The 18010-nt window shown below is 44.5% G+C and overlaps 1 protein-coding gene across 1 annotated transcript in view; it reads right to left on the bottom strand.

The window, feature by feature from the left end:
- The window catches only part of SFMBT2 (Scm like with four mbt domains 2), a 100945-nt gene extending 84463 nt beyond the window's left edge, over positions 1-16482 (bottom strand). Inside the window, exons 1-3 of the mRNA XM_072865683.1 lie at positions 16354-16482; positions 8828-8922; positions 5200-5440 (exon numbers count right to left, since the gene is read on the bottom strand). Coding sequence (XP_072721784.1) covers positions 5200-5440; positions 8828-8922; positions 16354-16459 — 442 coding nt within the window. The 5' untranslated portion in view covers positions 16460-16482. The remainder of the gene's footprint in view (positions 1-5199; positions 5441-8827; positions 8923-16353) is intronic.
- Positions 16483-18010: the final 1528 nt, after the last annotated feature.

The following is an 18010-nucleotide window of genomic DNA, read 5'->3' on the forward strand; positions in this document are numbered from 1 at the left end:
TTTCAGGAACATTATCTCTGTGTCACTCTGAAGAACCTGTGGACAAGCTTTGTGGACACAAGCGACCTCCAAGAATGATGCTGAAAGGCAAGTGTATGGGCCACATCACCACCACACCCAGCTGTGTCCCTCAAAAAAGCCTCCTGTGCACCTAGGGAGTCTTGAATGACACCAAATCCACACCCCAAGCAGAAAGTGACTGCTCAAGGCTTGCTCTTCTCTTTGCTCCTGCCTCACCATCTCCCCTTACTGCTCCTGTTGCCATCTCCTGCACCCCATTTTCTCTCAATCCCACTACTTTCTGCTGTAGTCCAGTCCTACCATCTGTTCTAACCACTACATCCATCAATGATTTCACTTGAGCACTAACAAAATGGAAAAATTGGCTCAAAGTTAACTTATTTCTTCCATCTATCTATTCATCTATCTGACATCTTGCACACAAATCAGCTGTGCAATACAGCCAACCACCTTTTGACTATGCAGAATCCGGTGAGTCCATAAGTTTTGACATGGCCAACCAGATCCACTTCTCCCCTCCCTTACACCAGTGATCTCAAACAGCAGGATTTGGCTTTGTGACAGATTCAGATAATGGTAAAAAAAAATAAAAGGGAAAAAAAAAAAGTTGTCATTTGAAGGCAACCCGGTTTGCTGTGGCACAAGTTTTATCTCAGTTTTCATCCATACCCTGCCCAGAATCAGATCCAGCACTTAGAATCTGAGTGAAATTCTCCTCCTTCGGCCTGGATCTAGGATAAAAGTTAACCTGACGCAAGTGAAACAAAAACCTATTTCAAATAGTGACCAAATCACAGAATCACAGAATTGTATAGGTTGGAAAAGACCTTTAAGATCATCGAGTCCAACCGTAAAATGATGATGTTCACCTTCACAGAAAGTCTAGGCAGGCAAAATGCTTTATGTCCACCACTCTTTAATGGCATATTTCACTTGATGAAGCTCAGCACCATTCAAGAGGGACTCACTTCACCCCAGGATCAGGCTTTTCAGCTTTAATCCTCCTTATACTGGCGTAACAGAGATGTAAAGGCTGCTTTCCGACACATAATTGCAGTACGATTGATCACCTTGATCACCAAATCCAGGTATAGACAGTGTTCAGAGGTTTTCCCATCTGTACCAGTTCCTTGTAAGATCAAAATATAGACCTGGTTCTGCCCTCGCTGTATTTCTTTACATCTCCAGTCTCCTCCACTTCTGGTTTACACTGCAAGCAGACTCAAGCTCGCTGTGCGGATCTACACACAGAAATGCCCTATTTGAATTTCCATCTGTCAATAACATTAAAGCAGAACCACCGTGGCAATTACAAGTGTACACAATAATCTTGTCGTCCAGTGTCTCTAGCCCATCCCAGAATGCATTAAGATAGTGCCAGGAGAGATTCGGCTCTGTTGGCTCAGCTGTAAATCTGCAATCTGTACAAAAACACCCAAGTGTCAATCAAAAGACGTTCCTGCTCTCTGCGTGGTTCACAATGCATAATTTAGCTACTACGCTTGTTAGGTTCTCCATGCTGCTCTTCTACCCGATGGTAAATGTGTTCATGAACCCAACTGTCATCAACAAAGGAAAACAGCACATGGAAATAACAGGCTAAATGAGGCAAGGGACCTGTTTTCCTTTCACAGTTAAAGGAATTTCTAGTAAGGGAAAGTTTAGTTAGACCTTAATTTTTAATGTTCAATGGGTAAAACATCCCAAGGGATGGAGGATGTTGAAAAACAACCGCATCAGCTCTGCGCTGAGGAGGACAGTGCTTGGGTAAGGCATAGGAGGGGATAAAGGCTACCCCTGTTTCCATGCAGGCTAATAGGGGAAATTTTAACTAACTGATGGAAAGTCTATGTCACATCCCACCCCTACAGTGCAGAAAACAAATCCTACTATACCACCACAGCCCTGCCACTGTCAATGAACTTTGAAGCAGGTTGTCCTTCCTCATCTCAATTACAATTGCTGAGGGGCCTTGTCAGAAAGGATGAAAATTTCACACTCAGCTACATCAGGCAGTAGCTACCCACTGCTCTACACCACAGTTAATATGCAATAAAAAAGAAATCTCTGTCCCAGGACGTGACTTTAGAGCTGATCAGTGCCAAAGCTACAGACCATAAGGACAGCTTCACACTTGCCTCAGCTAGTTCATGAATAAACATCCAATTCATTCAAATGAGTTCTATATTAACTAATTTAAATAATTTTCATTTTGCTTTGAATGGTAAACAGATCTATTCTGCCAGGATAGTTGAGTTTGCAATTCAAATTACACACCGATTTGTAATGAGAAAAATATAATTAATGGCAAAGCTTGAAGTAACTACAATTTTACTTCATTTCCTTCAGGGAAGGAGGGGGTGGAGGGTGAAGCTCACAGGCACACACGCACTCACACCGTCCTTTCATAGGCCAATACATTTTATTGCAAACTCAAGTATTTGGCTTGAGCAGTCCTATTCTAGTGCATTGCACCATAGTGTCATGGGAGGACGTAACATGACTTGACATTATACTCGCAGGCCCCATGATGCAATACTAACGTCACCCAATAAATAATCATGTAACAGTCTGTAAATTAAATTACTTCCTTCTATTGGGGTCATAAACAATAATTATTTGGCAGCTGCCCCTTAAAAGCTCTGTGTGTGCTGAACATTAAATCAAGCTCTATTAATTTGCTAAACTGAACCGGCCCATTTTTTAACATCTCTCTCCCGTCTAATGAAATTCTTCGTCCTATCACTCTGTACCATTCTTGTCTGGCATCACATTTATCAGATGAGAGCCGATCAGTCTGATCTTATTCATAAGCAGAAACAGAGCATTGTCCCAGTGCTGGTATTTTGCCCATTAAACAAGTCCTTCTTGGTAGATCTGCTTTTTAACCAAAGCCTTCAGCTCCTGATTAAAATCAAACCCTAATGACAGATAACTGGCCCTGGCCATGCTGTTCGCATGGTCTTGCCAACAGATATCCTCATTGTAATCCAGATGTGCCGAATCAGGCTCTTAGAAAATGGCTCCATGCAATTTGAAGCTTGCTTTCATTTCTTCCAATGGTTTGACAACAAAATAGTGTGCAATGCCAAAAAGGTAAAAAACCTCCACGGAGTTCATAGAGAACATCACTTTCTCTATAACCAATGCAAAGTCTGATCCTGCAGGCTTCACCAGATAAAACTCGCAGCACTCCAATTAAGTTTGGCTCGTTAAGATACATTCATTTATCAGCCAAGCAATTAAGCACATGACAAACTCCAAACATCCACGTACAGTTAAGTCTAGTATTCATAAACTACCTTTTTAAGCTGGCCAGAGCTCAGTTCTCCCTACAGCAGATGAGGGCACTCTTGAAAATCCAGCCTCTTCTTTGTGGTGTCCCAATGGGAGCTACGATCTTTGAAAGCCACCTATGACCACAGGCTGGACCCTGTAGGCAAACACCCAGAGGAGCTCTGCGATTTATGAGCATGTTTAGGACCTCTCTCTTTTCCAAGTGAGAGAAGTCCTGAAGGCTCAAATCCTCCTGGGCATTTTAGATGCCTCATTCCAAAATACAATTCAAGCTCTTAAATGCTTACATCTCTTTTGAAATTACAATCTATGCATTTAATTTATTCTTCTGAAAGCTATACTCAGACATATTCAATAGAGTTTATTCACTGAGAATAGGAGTGGAAAAAAAAACAAACCAAAACAGGGCAGTTGCCCAAATGTAAGACCCTGGCATACAGTTCATGACCCAGCCACAGGAGAAAGGAGGTATGATGCACCGCACATTTGCAGTCATTCAAGCAAGACAATTCACACGAAGTAGCCACAACCCAAAGAGCAGATTCCAACATTTCCATGAAAAGCAGTTGCCTCTGGTTACAAAACAATCGTTATTTTCTATTAAGACAGTCGATAAGATCTCTCACCCCTTGACCCTGGCATGTTGAGATTTAGTTTACGGCACTGTACACCTTTCTGGTAACATTGATTATAATCCACATAATAAAAGGTAGTTTAAGAGACCAATAAAATAAAACACCTAACCCCTCTCACATCGGCTTGATTTACTAGTGCTAAGCCAACAGATTTCTCAACCATATTTGTCGTCAAGAATTCTTTTTTTTTTTAGGCAATCAATCCTCTGTTTACTCAAAAGACACAGACCAGAACAAAGAGGTAAGTTTAGCTCAGAGTTCGGCATACACAAGGCAAGAAAGTCAGCTCTGATTTAAAGATCATGTCTACAGCTCACTTCAGTGGGAGGTCAGGCAGCATCTACACCAGGAAAATCACATGTGGCACACAAATGGCATGTACACTTTTTTCGATGGTCACATGCAACAGAAAGTAAAAGAATAACTTCAGCAGCAGAATCCTTAAATGAGACTTTTCTTAAATGCATGTACAAGCTGGAGGCTAAATATTCATCTCTTCTTCCCTTGATCCAGAATAAATGGGATATATGGTAAGAATACATATGAGTAGCAGTGACAAGTATGCCTCTGCTTGGAGCTACATAGTGGTAAGGATACACAGCTGTTCCATTGCTGTACACAGACAAAAAAACACCATTTTTTTCTTACACACTGGGGATCAAATTGTATTATTAGCAAACTGTTCCACACGGCCCATTCGGTAATCTAGAGCTCTTGCATTCAGCTTTTGTGCACCTAATAGCTGATAATCAGGACATGTCCTAACCAAATTTTGCTACCTTTAATCACTGGCATTAAAAGCTGCAAGAATCTGGCAATGGAAGGTTTTAAACTTTCAGGGCAAAACGCTTGAGTGCACAGCCAACTTCCGGTTTTGGTTACACCCAAACTGATCTTGCTTATTTCAGTTTATTCTCAATCTGAATTTCATTCTTCCTTCCTACAAGAACAGGATCATTTTCTCCTCTAACTGAAAATCACATCTTTACAACTTAGCAGTAAGTTTCCTTTTTAAAACAGTTTCCTATAGAAGCGCCTTCTGTTGTTACCAACCAGGGCAAAACGTCTTTGCTAGAGGCTGACTGGCAAACTGAATCACCCATTGACCTGTGGGGACCTGACCCTGACTGCATCACCCAACACCAGTTGAGGATCTGGAGTACCCAGTCCAGATGGACTGGAAGTCTGGAGATTAACCACCAGCCCAATACCAGAGCATGACCCTAACAAAACACACAGAACTCACCATCTGGAGGCATCAGGACCTTGTTATTCTGTGTACACCAGCCAACGGGGTGAAGATCTGCTGTCATCACGTCACACCAGAAATCCGCCCTGCGGTCATCTCCATAGCCGCAGTAACGAAGCAGTAAGAGCTGTCCACATGTTGTAATGATGGTAGCCACCCAATATGTGTCCGGATTGCTCTTGTTGGCCACTTCTAATTTCATTCCTGGTTGGAAACTGCTTTGAAGGCTGATTTCAACCTTACAAAATGAGAAAGGCATGGTGTTACCTTTTCTTCTTTGAAGGAAGACCCCCTCCCCAGCTAAGCAAGGTAATGCAGCCCTTAAAGAGCAGCTCTGGGACAGGACGCGAGTTGATTGTGCTCCTTAATCCAACGACCTCCTTCACAATCTGTCTGGGCGGGACCACTCCTACTTCACTGGCATATACCCCATCATGCAAGGTCCCCCATTCTCCAAAGAGGCTGTCCAGCAGTGGTAACCTCAGGTGCACTACATCTAAGAGAGGACTGGTACCCATCTTTGCATCATAAATCTCACTAATGCCTGGGAGAAAAGCAGTATAACTCCAATGAGGTTGCATTTCCCACTGCACAGCTCCATCAGGCAAATCAGAGGACACATGCAAGGTAGGGCAGGTACTAAGCACCTCTAGGAGTTAAGCCCAACTGTAATAATTAGTCCTACAACAACACTGAAGCACCTCTTGAGGCTTGACAAGCATCAAGGGCTGAATGCTGTACCAGGCAGACCAAGGAAAGCGTTTCCACTAAATGCATCCCCAGCAGCTCAAGCCTCAACTGATTCGCTCTCCCAGCACCCTAGTAAATAAGGCATGACCCATTGCTGAAAGAAGCAAATGGTTTGGGTCGCTGTCCTGCCACCTGATGGAGATGTCACTTTCATTTATCTCACCGGTGACAGGTCACATGTAACTTGCCTTAGGACATTGGAGATGCCAGTGCATCTCTTCTAGGACACTGCAGGGACTGCTGTTAAACACTAGGGCCTGCTGTGGGCACATCATAACGTATCTTCCAAGAGCCAGTGGGATGTCTCTAGGTGCTGTTGATAAAGAACAGCTGAATGCTGGTTCACTGGTTCAAGTGCCAGCTTTGTCTTCAGAAAACCATCCAAAATGTAGCCCGTTACCCCCTATGAGATGCTTAACGACAGGTTCTTACAGGTTTTTTAGTACTTTATCTCCTACTGAAACCAGAGAGATTATAAAGTCGGTTTAAGCCTGACTCTGATTAACTTCTCATTTAAATGACAGGTTAAAATGCTTCTTTTACTCACGAAGATAAATATAATATGGTCTGCTTGGCCACCTGAGGACTTCTCAGACTTGGGGATGCCAAGTTGCAGAGAAAACACTGAGCTCCTCTGGGATGTCAGTACTATTCCCTCACTCATCCCACTCCAGCTCATGACATGAGTGCTGCCCAGTCAAAGCCATTTATTATTTGCAGATTACAACACTCCACATGCCTTTACTTGTGCGGGCACTTCCATCAGCGTTAATGCCTGGAGTCACAGAATAGTTGAGGTTGGAAGGAACCTCTGGAGACCGTCTAAGATTGAAGAAGGTCTGTGACATTTACTACTTAGTCGTAAGATAGGATCTTAGATCTTCTGATGCTAAGGGTCCTCATTAGTAATGCAGGATACATGTTCATTTGTATTTTTCCTCCTTGTGCTCACCATAAGCAAAGACCAAAGTGGTATTCTGGAAGCAAGGAACTTGGGACTGGAAATCACAAGAAGAGGGGAATCAAACAGACAGTATAACCTTCTCTGACAGCTTTCAGGTTCCTAGCCAACCCAGATTGTGAAGCAGAGTGGCTAAGGACGCACTAACTTGCCTCGCATCGACAGTCCCAGGATTTAGGTGCTGTGAGACACTGCAATCAGCAGGATGAGGTGGGCATCTCCACACACCTGAAGACATCCTTAAGGGCTTGATGAAGCACAAAACTTTCACCTGGATCTGGTATTTGGGTCAGGGCCCAGAGCAGAACCCTGGAACAAAATGCTCTCTCCAGACAGCTGCTGGACCAAGGATAAACTCTACAATAAAACTTTGGCATTGCCCTGTAATTCTCCAGTATAGAGAATTACCAACCTTCATCCTGCAACACTCTACTGTTGTTAAAATGGAAGCAAAATAGGGGGTGGAGGATTGTGTTATTTTTTCAGATGTAGATGGAAGAGAGGCTTTTCATCACTGCATCTCCTTACCCCTTCAAAACAAGCCAAGAAACCACCAGGAGACCAAGGTGGTTTAACGGTGTGGATGTAGTCATCCAAATAGAGACTTCTCTTAAAGTAGCAACAAGTTCTTCAGGAAGCTTTCTCACCGCAGTACAACTACACTGTTCCCAAAGGACATCTCTGCCACCAAACAGACTCAGTGAAAAGCAGCCCAGAGCGTCACAGCTAAAACCCCTCTCTTCATGCTGAAGATATCTACATCCTCCAGAGCACGCAGACCAGCCAAGTGAAGCTGGGAGAAGAGGAGCCGACCAATAAGCGGCTGTAGCAGAACAGGCTACAGTTCTGATGAGGCAGGTAGGAGGATGAGCAGCACCATCCTCAGAGGACTTGCAGCTGAGGACAGAGAACCACCATGATTTGTCATGGCTTGACTCAGATGAAGGCATCACAACACCTTCCCACTAGGCCCCAACATCTCTGACAGCACAGTCTTGTGACTGGATAACAAAGATGTCCCGGAAAAATCTACCAATGTGGCCACATGTGCACACCATTGACTGTGATGAAGAACTCATACATCAGCTTAATTTCTGTCCCATGTCTTCATGTGACATCACACACGTGGAGCTGAATAGAAGAGGTTAAACAACTGGTGGTGGATGGAGAAGCTGGTCCCAGACAACAATATCCTTGACTGTGATGGACCCTGCTTGGAGACAGAGTCCTTTTTTCACAGCATGCTCTGATCTTCTTCATCAGTCAAGATATCAGAGACTTCAAATGCTACTTGCACTAACACGGACCACAGCCACAGACCATGCTGTAACTGCTATGGCTGTCTATATGAGCCATGTTCACCCAGGAAAAGCATCACCTCCCCAAGCACTTGGTTCTCATGCTCGTGAGACAGCGTCTCCAGGCAGGAGGCTGAGAGATGGTTTCCTATGGGCCATGCTGGGCTCTAGTGCTGAGCGACCCTGCTAGTCAGTAAACCATGCGTTAAGAGGACAGCTTTGGAGAAATAAGGCACTCTTGCAAGATGAATCTCTATGGGTTGGGATGGACAGCAATGAATTAACAAGGAGAAGGAAAAATAGATGAAGAGAAAGAAATTAGTGCATTATAAGCAAAAGTGGAGCACTATAAGCTCTCAAAAATGGAAAATTTGAACCCAAGGCAGAGGATAAGGCAGTGGCATAGACACAGCGCTCCGAGCGTGATTGCAGATGATGCAAACACACCAAGTTCACCTAACACCAGCTGGGGGGCCATTCCTATGCAGGTTGCCACATGCACAGAGGGATGATTTCTCCCCAAAATGGTCAGACCCCACTTCAGTTCTCCAGGGACCCCTGAAAACAAGAAGAGGGAACGCACGCAATGCCAGCAAAGCTCAGACGAAGCACGTACGTGTTTGAAGGAGGTGTGGGGAGCAGCACTGGCTCCTGTTTCTTCCAGGAACTCGTCCCAGTTGAAGTCTGCGTCCTCAATGCTGGAGCCCTCATCTGTTCAAAAGAAAAAAAGAAACAGAAAGAAAAGCAGCCTAAAACACAGCCAAAGAAGGCAAAAGTTGTGTCAGAGTTCAGGTTGAGAGTAGCAACCAGTATAAACATCAACACAAGGGAAAACAGAAAGCTTGTTTTAAAGATCTGTGCTTACCTAGTTTGACTGACTCTTACTACGCTTTCAGCAGACTTTGGGACTTTAGCAGCCAACACTTTGAAAACAGAAATGGCTCTGCTCTCACAGCAGTGGGGGAGCAAACCCGTCATACTGCAACAGGCACTTGCGCTCTTTTATTTTGTATTTGATGACTCTTGCTGCAAGGGAGGTGGCTGTCTGTCCACTATCACAAGGGTTCAATGGCCTTGCTCATGCCCCAAAATCAGGTCACCCGGCACTATTAATTACAGCAGTGCCCTGGTGATAATATTAGAAGTTGCTTCTGTTGGCTGAGCAGTGTGTAGAGCAAACACCCCAACCCTCAGGGCCGGGGAGCCCCACATTCAGCCCTGCCACCCTTTCTCTCCTTCCTCAGCATCCCTCCACCCAGAAATCTCAGCTGAGGCCCCCATGCCTCCTTCTTCCCCCAAGACTACAGCTGCTTTCCCCCAAATCCCCCAGCACCCCTCACCAGACCACTATTGCCTTCTTGCTCCCTGCACTTGTCCTTGCCCCATTTCAGATTTGGGGCTCTGCATCATGCCTCCCCCATCTGCACCACTGCCCCACATGATCCTTCCCCAGGGTGAAGGGCTTGACATTACTACTCTCTTTATTTTTTTTTTATATAACTGCGCTGAGTAGAGCAGAGCTGGGGCCTCAAACCATTGCTGAAACACACACAGCAATAATTAAAAATAAATCTTCTTTCACTTACAGAAAATCAGCCAAATCTGATTGTTTTCATTTTGTTCCCAAGCAATCTCGCAAACCCAGTTTCATCCCCAGAGCAAAAATATTTACAGTCTAGCAATGAGCTCTTTGCAATAAGCATTTATCAGCCAAACTCTGCGAGACCCTTACCTGCCCAAACATTCATCAGCGTGGTCATGATGTAATTAAAGTGACTCATGACAAACTGAATTAAGAAACCTCCCCAGACAGTTTTATGAAGAAAACGGCAGGGTTAATTTATTGCAATTATTGCTACAGGTCTCCAGTTTTCAGGACCAGAAAATTATGTTGTGCAATGGGAATCTCCCATTATTAAAAGTGGAAGACATAGGTTTTATTTGCTGCCTGTGGAGCCAGACATACATAGGTGAGGGGAAAAAAGTGGATCAGAAGAGGGTTTTTGAGACAGAGCTGGTGGAGGGTAAAGATCTGTCTGGGAATTCAAAGAGGAGCGCTGAGCTGTCATCACTGTTAAACACTGCACACTGCTGCATCAAGTCTAAGGTCTGACTCCTTGCCTTAAACTCAATTAACCTGCTTAAATATGAAGATGTAAATCAACATTTACTCCCACGATAAAGTGGCTACCAGATGACTTTTCAACCCAGCAAGACAAGAAATAACCCAACTCCATGATTACAACCTGAAAATAGACAAATTCAATGTAGAATAAGGGATGGGCCTTGTTTTGTTTCTTGCAATCATTGCAAAAACCTCCAGGCATACAGGCTGACTCTGTTTGAGATATTTGACCCAAAATGAGGGGTTTGTTCACTCTTGACTGAAAGATAAGCCACAGCTTAACCACAAGATAGGAGCTTGGTGCAAAAATTGCTAAGAGTTTCCTTCATCTATATCATGCAGATAGGCAACTTAGATGACATGGGAAATTTTTCAGCCTTAATGCCTGCAACCCTGTGGAGTTAATGTTTTAGAGAAGAGCCAGGTCCAGAGATTTCAAAGGCTGAGCCTCTAAAAAAAGTATGTTAGTCCACGAGTAGATGGGCAGATATGGTTATCCATCCCAGGTTTAAAATTACTCCAGGAACTTAAAATTAATTAAGGAATTTTCCACCCTGAGCACAACCAACCCCCGTCCCACTAAAAGTCAGCAACATCTGGCATGAAAAGCAAGAGGTGAAAAGCTAAAAGTGCCTGGTTGCTCCCCGCTTCTGCATCCATCTGCGCTTGTGCTATTGGGATGGGCTGCTCAACAACCCCAAGGACATCTTCACCTCAGGACACCTGACATGGACAGGACATTTCCAGGTCAGCCCTGGGCTCTCTTCTCTTCTGCTCAGATAATTCTACTTCAGAGCACGAGGCATTTCCCTCAGCCCACAATGCTCTCTGTATATTCTGTTTTTATTACTGCTTCTTGCTTTAACCTGCTGGGTGAGTTCAGACAAGTATCTCCATTTCTCCAGCCTTCCTCAGTAGTCTTATGGGAAGGAGTCATTCCATAGAGCAGTGGAAGCAGGGATTTTTAGGCAGTTCAGTATATAACCTCCAGCCCTTGCAGGGAGCAATGTCTCCAGGGTGACAAAATCTTCTCCAGAATTTGCCAACAAGACGTTCATTATGTTAGCATTACAGATGCTAGTTATGGATGCAACAAGTCCTCCTGTACTTCATAATCTTATTACCCGTGTCCTACTCTGCCACGTGCCAACACGGAGAGAATCACTAGCCCCACTGTTCCCGCAGCCACACCGGCAGGTTCATTCACATGCAGTCCAGCAACACTCACAACAGCACCCGTTTAAAAAAATATCACTCATATCACTCCTTTCTAAACCCAACTAGAGAGGGTTTTAGACCCCAGGGGGAGGCAGCGTGAGAGCTGCAGCCTTCCCTCCCTGTCAATTCATTTCTCTCTGACACATCGCAAGTCTGACTCCTTTACCGTGTTTTATCTGCAGACTTTATCAGGAAATTACTTTTACAAGGCCTGTAAAAATAATGTCAGAGTACTCATTTATCACGGTATCAGTGTTTTATTTTGCTTCGTTTTATCACAAAGGATTTTGAAGGGACTGTAAGCTTCCAAAGTGTTCTTTTATGGACTTTGTTCCCGTCTAGAAATGTGGCAGGGGGGCATCCAGAGCACAGACACCGTGGCCCAGGGATAAGACCAGCCCAAGGGACCCAACCCCATCCGTACATGTAACGGGGCTGTACACAAATATCCTCATCCATCAGAAAAGCCCTACTGCTGGGGAGAAGAGGACATCTCTTGTTGATCTCTCTCAATTGCCTGGAGATCCCCCAATTAAAATGCAGATAGAGAAATGCAAAGTCTTTCTTAATGTACAACAATGAAGATTGTGCCCACTTGAGAAGCAGTTATCACAAAGCCGATCTGTTCGTCGCTCCTCAGGACACGGGCTCCAAGAACAAAGTCCTGGCTCTGCTGGAGACCTGCAAAACCCCAGGTGCCAGCATTTCACAGAGCACCCTGTGAGATGACAAATTTGGCATTAGGCGTATTTTACATACCAGCTCCCTTTCCAATTATTGGTACTTAGGCCCAGTGCTCTTTCTCAATGAAAGAGTCAAGGCTGGCTAGCCTACAATACCGTAATGTATAAACAAGCCCGGGATGGCAAATAAAATCAACAAGTCATTATCTGTGAGCCTCTCAATGGCTTTAAAGTGCTCATGCATTGACACTATAAAAATGCAACTGTTCCAGCTGTTAACAGCCTCCCGGGAAGTTTGGCTATGGGAAATAAAGGGGATAAAAGACCCAAAACCTGTGGCTCCAGAAACACAGATTTTTCCCAGGCTTCACTGAAGGGGAACATATTTGTGGCAAATTGCTTAGCCATCTTATTTATAGCATGTAGATACATTCATGACTTTTTCAGCGACAGAGAACTGAAATGCTTTAGCAGTTAACACACTACATGAGGTGGGGGGGACAGGACCTGATCAACCACAAATCTCCGGCATGGCCTTGGGAGAGTCACCAAGATCCATATCCCCAAAGAAATGTAGGTACCACAGGCCACTTCTTCTCATTCCAAAACCAATGTCTATGGTTGGCCAACTGAATCTCATCCTATAGGCTCCTACCTCTCTCCCATAGATATAAACGGATCCAATGGTACATAGATCAGGCTGCAGGTGTCCACCCTGGAAATGTCTGAATTAGAGGACATGAATCCCACCTCGAGGGAGGGGTCTGCATCATATGAGCAACAAGGATTGAGCTCCAGCCAGGGTTAGCTTTCTTCATCCTCAGTGGGGAGAAACAGGCAGCTCCAGATGGCAACTCAACCCAAAGGCAACCCAGGACCTGTGTTAAAATGGGATGACTTGCTTTCTGGAGCTATGTCTTTCTCTTCACTGGTGATACAGGCAGCATCAGATGACTAGGTTTTGCAAGGTGTTTTAAGACACTTCAGCTCCAGATTCAGATGTTTAACTCTAGAGGACCCACAGTAGTCATCTCTCTGAGTCACACTATAGAATGGAGGTTCTTTCTCCTCCACATCTATGGGAGAACCCAAGGGAATATTTATGTTCTTACCTAAGGTAACATAAGAGTGTCCTGCTTCCTTTAGGTGGGATGAATCCAGGTTTCTCATCACCACCTCTCCATACCTACACATCCTCCCCTTCACAGAGACAGTGCACTTTGCCTCCTCCTGGATGCCTAGAGACATCCATTAGATGAGGGCAACCATGTGTGACACTTCCCCCCAGGTAAGTTTCTATCACGAAACTATTTCTGGTTCAGGGGTTTACTTGAGACAAACATGGTTTCTAAGCAGTTAGTACACTGCATCTTTCTTCCATAAGCATGTCCAACTTCCCTTTGAAGCCATCTGAAACAACCACAACCACTGCATATACCATGGAAAAAACCCAAAACTTTGGCTAGGCTAACAACCCCACAGCACAGGCAAGTTTCCACCTCTCTGTGTCCCACCTAACATGCAGAGCTTAAGAGCCCAATTGAACCTCTAAGCATCGTGGCAAGACCAACTGGACCACCCCACATCTCAAACATGTTTTCAGTGCAACACAGTCAGTTTGCATTTTTTATAGGACATCCCTCTCATTTTTCTCTACCCCTGCTGACCTCTTGAAAGCCCACCTGCGTTTCCATCTCAACTGCACAAGCATAAAGCAGTTGCTTGCTGAGAGTTGCCCAGGTGAGCACTGGCAACCTGCAGGCCAAATGTGCCACCCTTGTTGATTATTTTCATGGCAAAAGTTGTAGAAGATGGTTGCATGGCACAAGGGGCTGTGCAAAACAGCCCATCCTCACCTTAAAAAGCTTACAAAGTCACCTCAAGGACCACAACTCATAGTTTAACTGGCATGGTCTTACATTGCTGTGAGTCTTCCCCCCCCAACTCATTAGTGAACGTGGCAAAGATTCAAAGGCCGGTCACAGCTTTCCAATGGGTGGTGTCCAGGGAAACAGGAAAATCACTGAGTCACTATGAGAAGTGAAGAAAATAAAGGCTGGCTGGCCAAATTTCTTAGGTGCTGAGGGAGAAACAGTGAAAAGTGGACCAAAGACAGAGCTTTGCAAAGGACTTCAGCACAGCACTGACCAATAAAGCACAAACAGCACCACTGGAGAGGAAAGATGCAAAAGACACTGAAGGCAAAGTATGCAGAGTTTTTAAGCAGTCACCCCAACACTGCTACTGTTGCATTCGAGTAGTTTTGAATCAGTGATTCACCACTCGTGAGGGCACCTATTTCCACGAAAGGAGACTTTAGGCAGCCCTTTAGGAGGCCCAGCCGCAAGCACAGACTTTCATCTGCCATTTACATCTCAGGATCCTTTTGTCAAGAATAGCTCTTACAGAAACACAAGCAAGTTCTGGAAAAGCATTCAAGCATATGAGCACCAACACAAGTACCACAATGCAAAACCAAACCCTTTTGTACAGATCAACTGACTGATAGCTCAGTGTTGCTCTCCACGAGTTCATCAGTTGAGCTCTCCCATGCAAACGCAGAGCAAGGATGAAGTTACAAGTTATAGCTGAGCCAAATTAACAATGAAGTTCCACTGGGAGAGGTCCCATTCCCACCAGCATGTGCTCTGGCCCTCCCTCTTCCTCCAGCCAGTTGTCCTGGTTTCGGCTAGGATAGAGTTAATTTTCTTCCCAATAGCTGATATAGTGCTGTGGTTTGGGTTTAGTATGAGAATAATGTTGATAACACGCTGCTGTTTTAGTTGTTGCTAAGCAGTGCTTACACTAGTCAAGGACTTTTCAGCTTCCCATGCTCTGTCGGGTGCACAAGAAGCTGGGAGGGGGCACAGCCAGGACAGCTGACCCAAACTGGCCAAAGGGCTATTCCATACCATATGGCGTCATGCTCAGTATAGAAACTGGGGGGAAGCTGGGTGGGGGGCAGCGATGGCTGCTCGGGGACAGGCTGGGCATCGGTCAGCGGGTGGTGAGCAATTGCATTGTGCATCACTTGTTTTGTATATTCTTTTATCACCATTATTATTATTATTTTCTCTTCCTCTGCTCTTCTATTAAACTGTCTTTATCTCAACCCACTGGTTTTACTTTTTTTTCTTCCCAATTCTCTCCCCCATCCCACTGGGGTGGGGGGGAGGGTGAGCGAGCAGCTGCGTGGTGCTTAGTTGCCGACTGGGGTTAAGCCACGACACCAGTTCAACTCACAAAGCTGGCAGAAAATTACTCACTTGTTTGGTTTTTTTTTTTTCCGGATTACCTTTCTGTTGGGCTAGCGAGTTGATTGACTCAGCCCAGGGTGTGATGGGCAGCAGAGGTGGTGCAAGAGAAGAGATTATATAAAGAGGGGTCTCCCATTTTGGTATCAGAAAGAAAGTAGATTGGGTCTAGCCATAATGTGGAACTTCACCATAAGATACAGTCTCCTCCTGTTAAGGCTAGATATGGGAAGTCAAAGCACCTAATTCCAGCAGAAATCACCAGAAGCTAGCACGTATTTTTCTCTGTTTAGCGTGATGATGCCCAAATTTAGTGCAGTGAATCCTCACCTTTAAGTGCTCATCCCAGCGCATTAGAGAGCACCGAGTCATACCCATGAGCGCAAGAACAATATGAGACCAGATCTCCGCTGGCTGGTCTAATGTCTTGTGAAGCCCTCTCACCTGAAGCACTCAAAAAAATTGTGAAGGAAATGAGGGTGAAGGTCAAAACAAAGGAGAATTGCTGTAATTTCTGAATGTTCATTTCCTCTCTTTAACCACAAAACTCCAACAAAATAAAAAAGAGTGGGGAAATTGGTAGAACACAATAGGAAGTCCTCAGAAAAGTTTTCCACTGCTTTTTGTTTAAATTTTGAATAGCTGCTACGTACTGTAGAAGAGATCCAGAAGAAGAAAAGCTCAAATTTCCCAACCCATCAACCATGGGACAAAGTCCAATCTGTAAGACTCAAAAAAGGCCTTCAAGATGTACAACCATTCCCAATGCTGCCCTGGCAACATGGCTGTCCCCACCTCTACTGGTGATCAGTTGGAGAGCTGTAACAGTGAAGACAACCCATGGGGGTGAGGGAGAGCTCACCTGAATCAAACTGGTCCTTGTTGCCATTGGCCGGGCTCTGACCCCTCTCTGGGGAGAGATGCTGGGTCTCTTGCATGGTGGTGATGAAAGACGCCCTTGTCTCCATGGTTCAGAGGAAGAGGCTTTGCCTTCCTAATTCATCCTGCAGCCAGGAGCACCTAGAGGACAAGCTAAAAGGAAAAGAAAAAAAACAATGAGTGATTTGTTCTACCTACAACAGCCCATCCCCTCAGCCTTTCCTAATGGTTTTCAAGTTATCCCATGTTGATTGTAATCCTTCGATCCTGCTCTCTCCTGCAACGTGAAGCTAGAGTTGGATGAGGAACCACAACGAAGGACTTTAGTGGCAATATCATAACAGCAATAACAACAATAATAACAACAGAGAAGATAATGAGGTAATAAACAGCATCCACAGGATTCACATCTCAAAGTTCAGTCCAGCTCCCTGTACTACCAACAGAGGGAAGGACCAGCCCATAAGGTGGCACAACCCATGCCAAAAAAAAAAAAGGGCAGGAAAGGCCAACTCAGCCATCCTCCATCAAGTCCAGCCCTTGACTTCCAACTTTTTGATGGCTAACACTGTGTGAGACATTATCTCACTCCATAAATATTCAGCCTACCAAAGGGGGAGATTTGTGATAACAAAACAGGAAACACTGAAGGGAAAATACTTGGGAGAGACTGGAATAACTCTAAAAAAATAAAGTTCAGCATGCAAAATGCAGATATTCTAATGAAATAGTGCTGGCTGCAACTGTTTTTTGAATCAAGACTGACCTAAGGTAACTGTACTAGTTAGTACCATGCAGGGTAGCAAATATTAACTCAGGTGTAGATTGGGTTATGTTGGCAGAGGAGATTCTTCTAGATGGAATAACCATAGTAAATATGAAGTGGAATAAAAACACACAGAGATGAAAAATGATATGAGAAAGGGAATAAAGACTGACTAGATCTTGAATCAGACACCAAACTAAATGAGAACTGTATTTCTAGCTACAGTAAGCCACCAGACAAGCAATACCCAGAGATACACCTTTAGGAGTAGATTAAAAAGAACTCCAAAGTGAGCTTTTCAGTAAAACTCTCTGAGGTGGTGATGAATTACAAGGTGTCAAAGGAGGACTGAAAAAGAGAAACCAAGGGCTCGGGTTATGGGCACAGAGGGAACCAGCTATTCACACAAGATATGCTAAAGGAAAGACAGATAATAGGGAAGTGTGTGTCCGGAATATACGATGTGGAGGACTGGTCCGGCTTATTAGTGGATGCCTCCAAGACCTGCATGACAGAGAGGACTATGCTGGCAGCACTGACACCAAATGCTCTGCAAGAAGCGTGACTAAAAGTAGGAAAAAAGTTTACTGCCAGAGGCCAGGCAAAGCAGGAGGTAATAAGATTGTAAAAATATTATGGGATTTTTTCAACTTTTACTACTCAGGAGGCATATTCAGGAAGACCAGATATGGTGGCTATAAAATAGAAAGAGGGACAGTGTTCTGTCATAGATTTTTCATTCCCAGTTTTTAAGGTTGTTCCAATGAAAATTGCGAGGAAGAAATGGACATGTGTGAGCAGTTATAAGAGGAACTGAAAAAGATGAGGAGCATGTCAATTGTAAGCGTGATATCCATTAACTGAACCATGGTGG

Source organism: Ciconia boyciana, chromosome 1, assembly GCF_034638445.1.
Source record: "Ciconia boyciana chromosome 1, ASM3463844v1, whole genome shotgun sequence".
NCBI lineage: Eukaryota > Metazoa > Chordata > Aves > Ciconiiformes > Ciconiidae > Ciconia > Ciconia boyciana.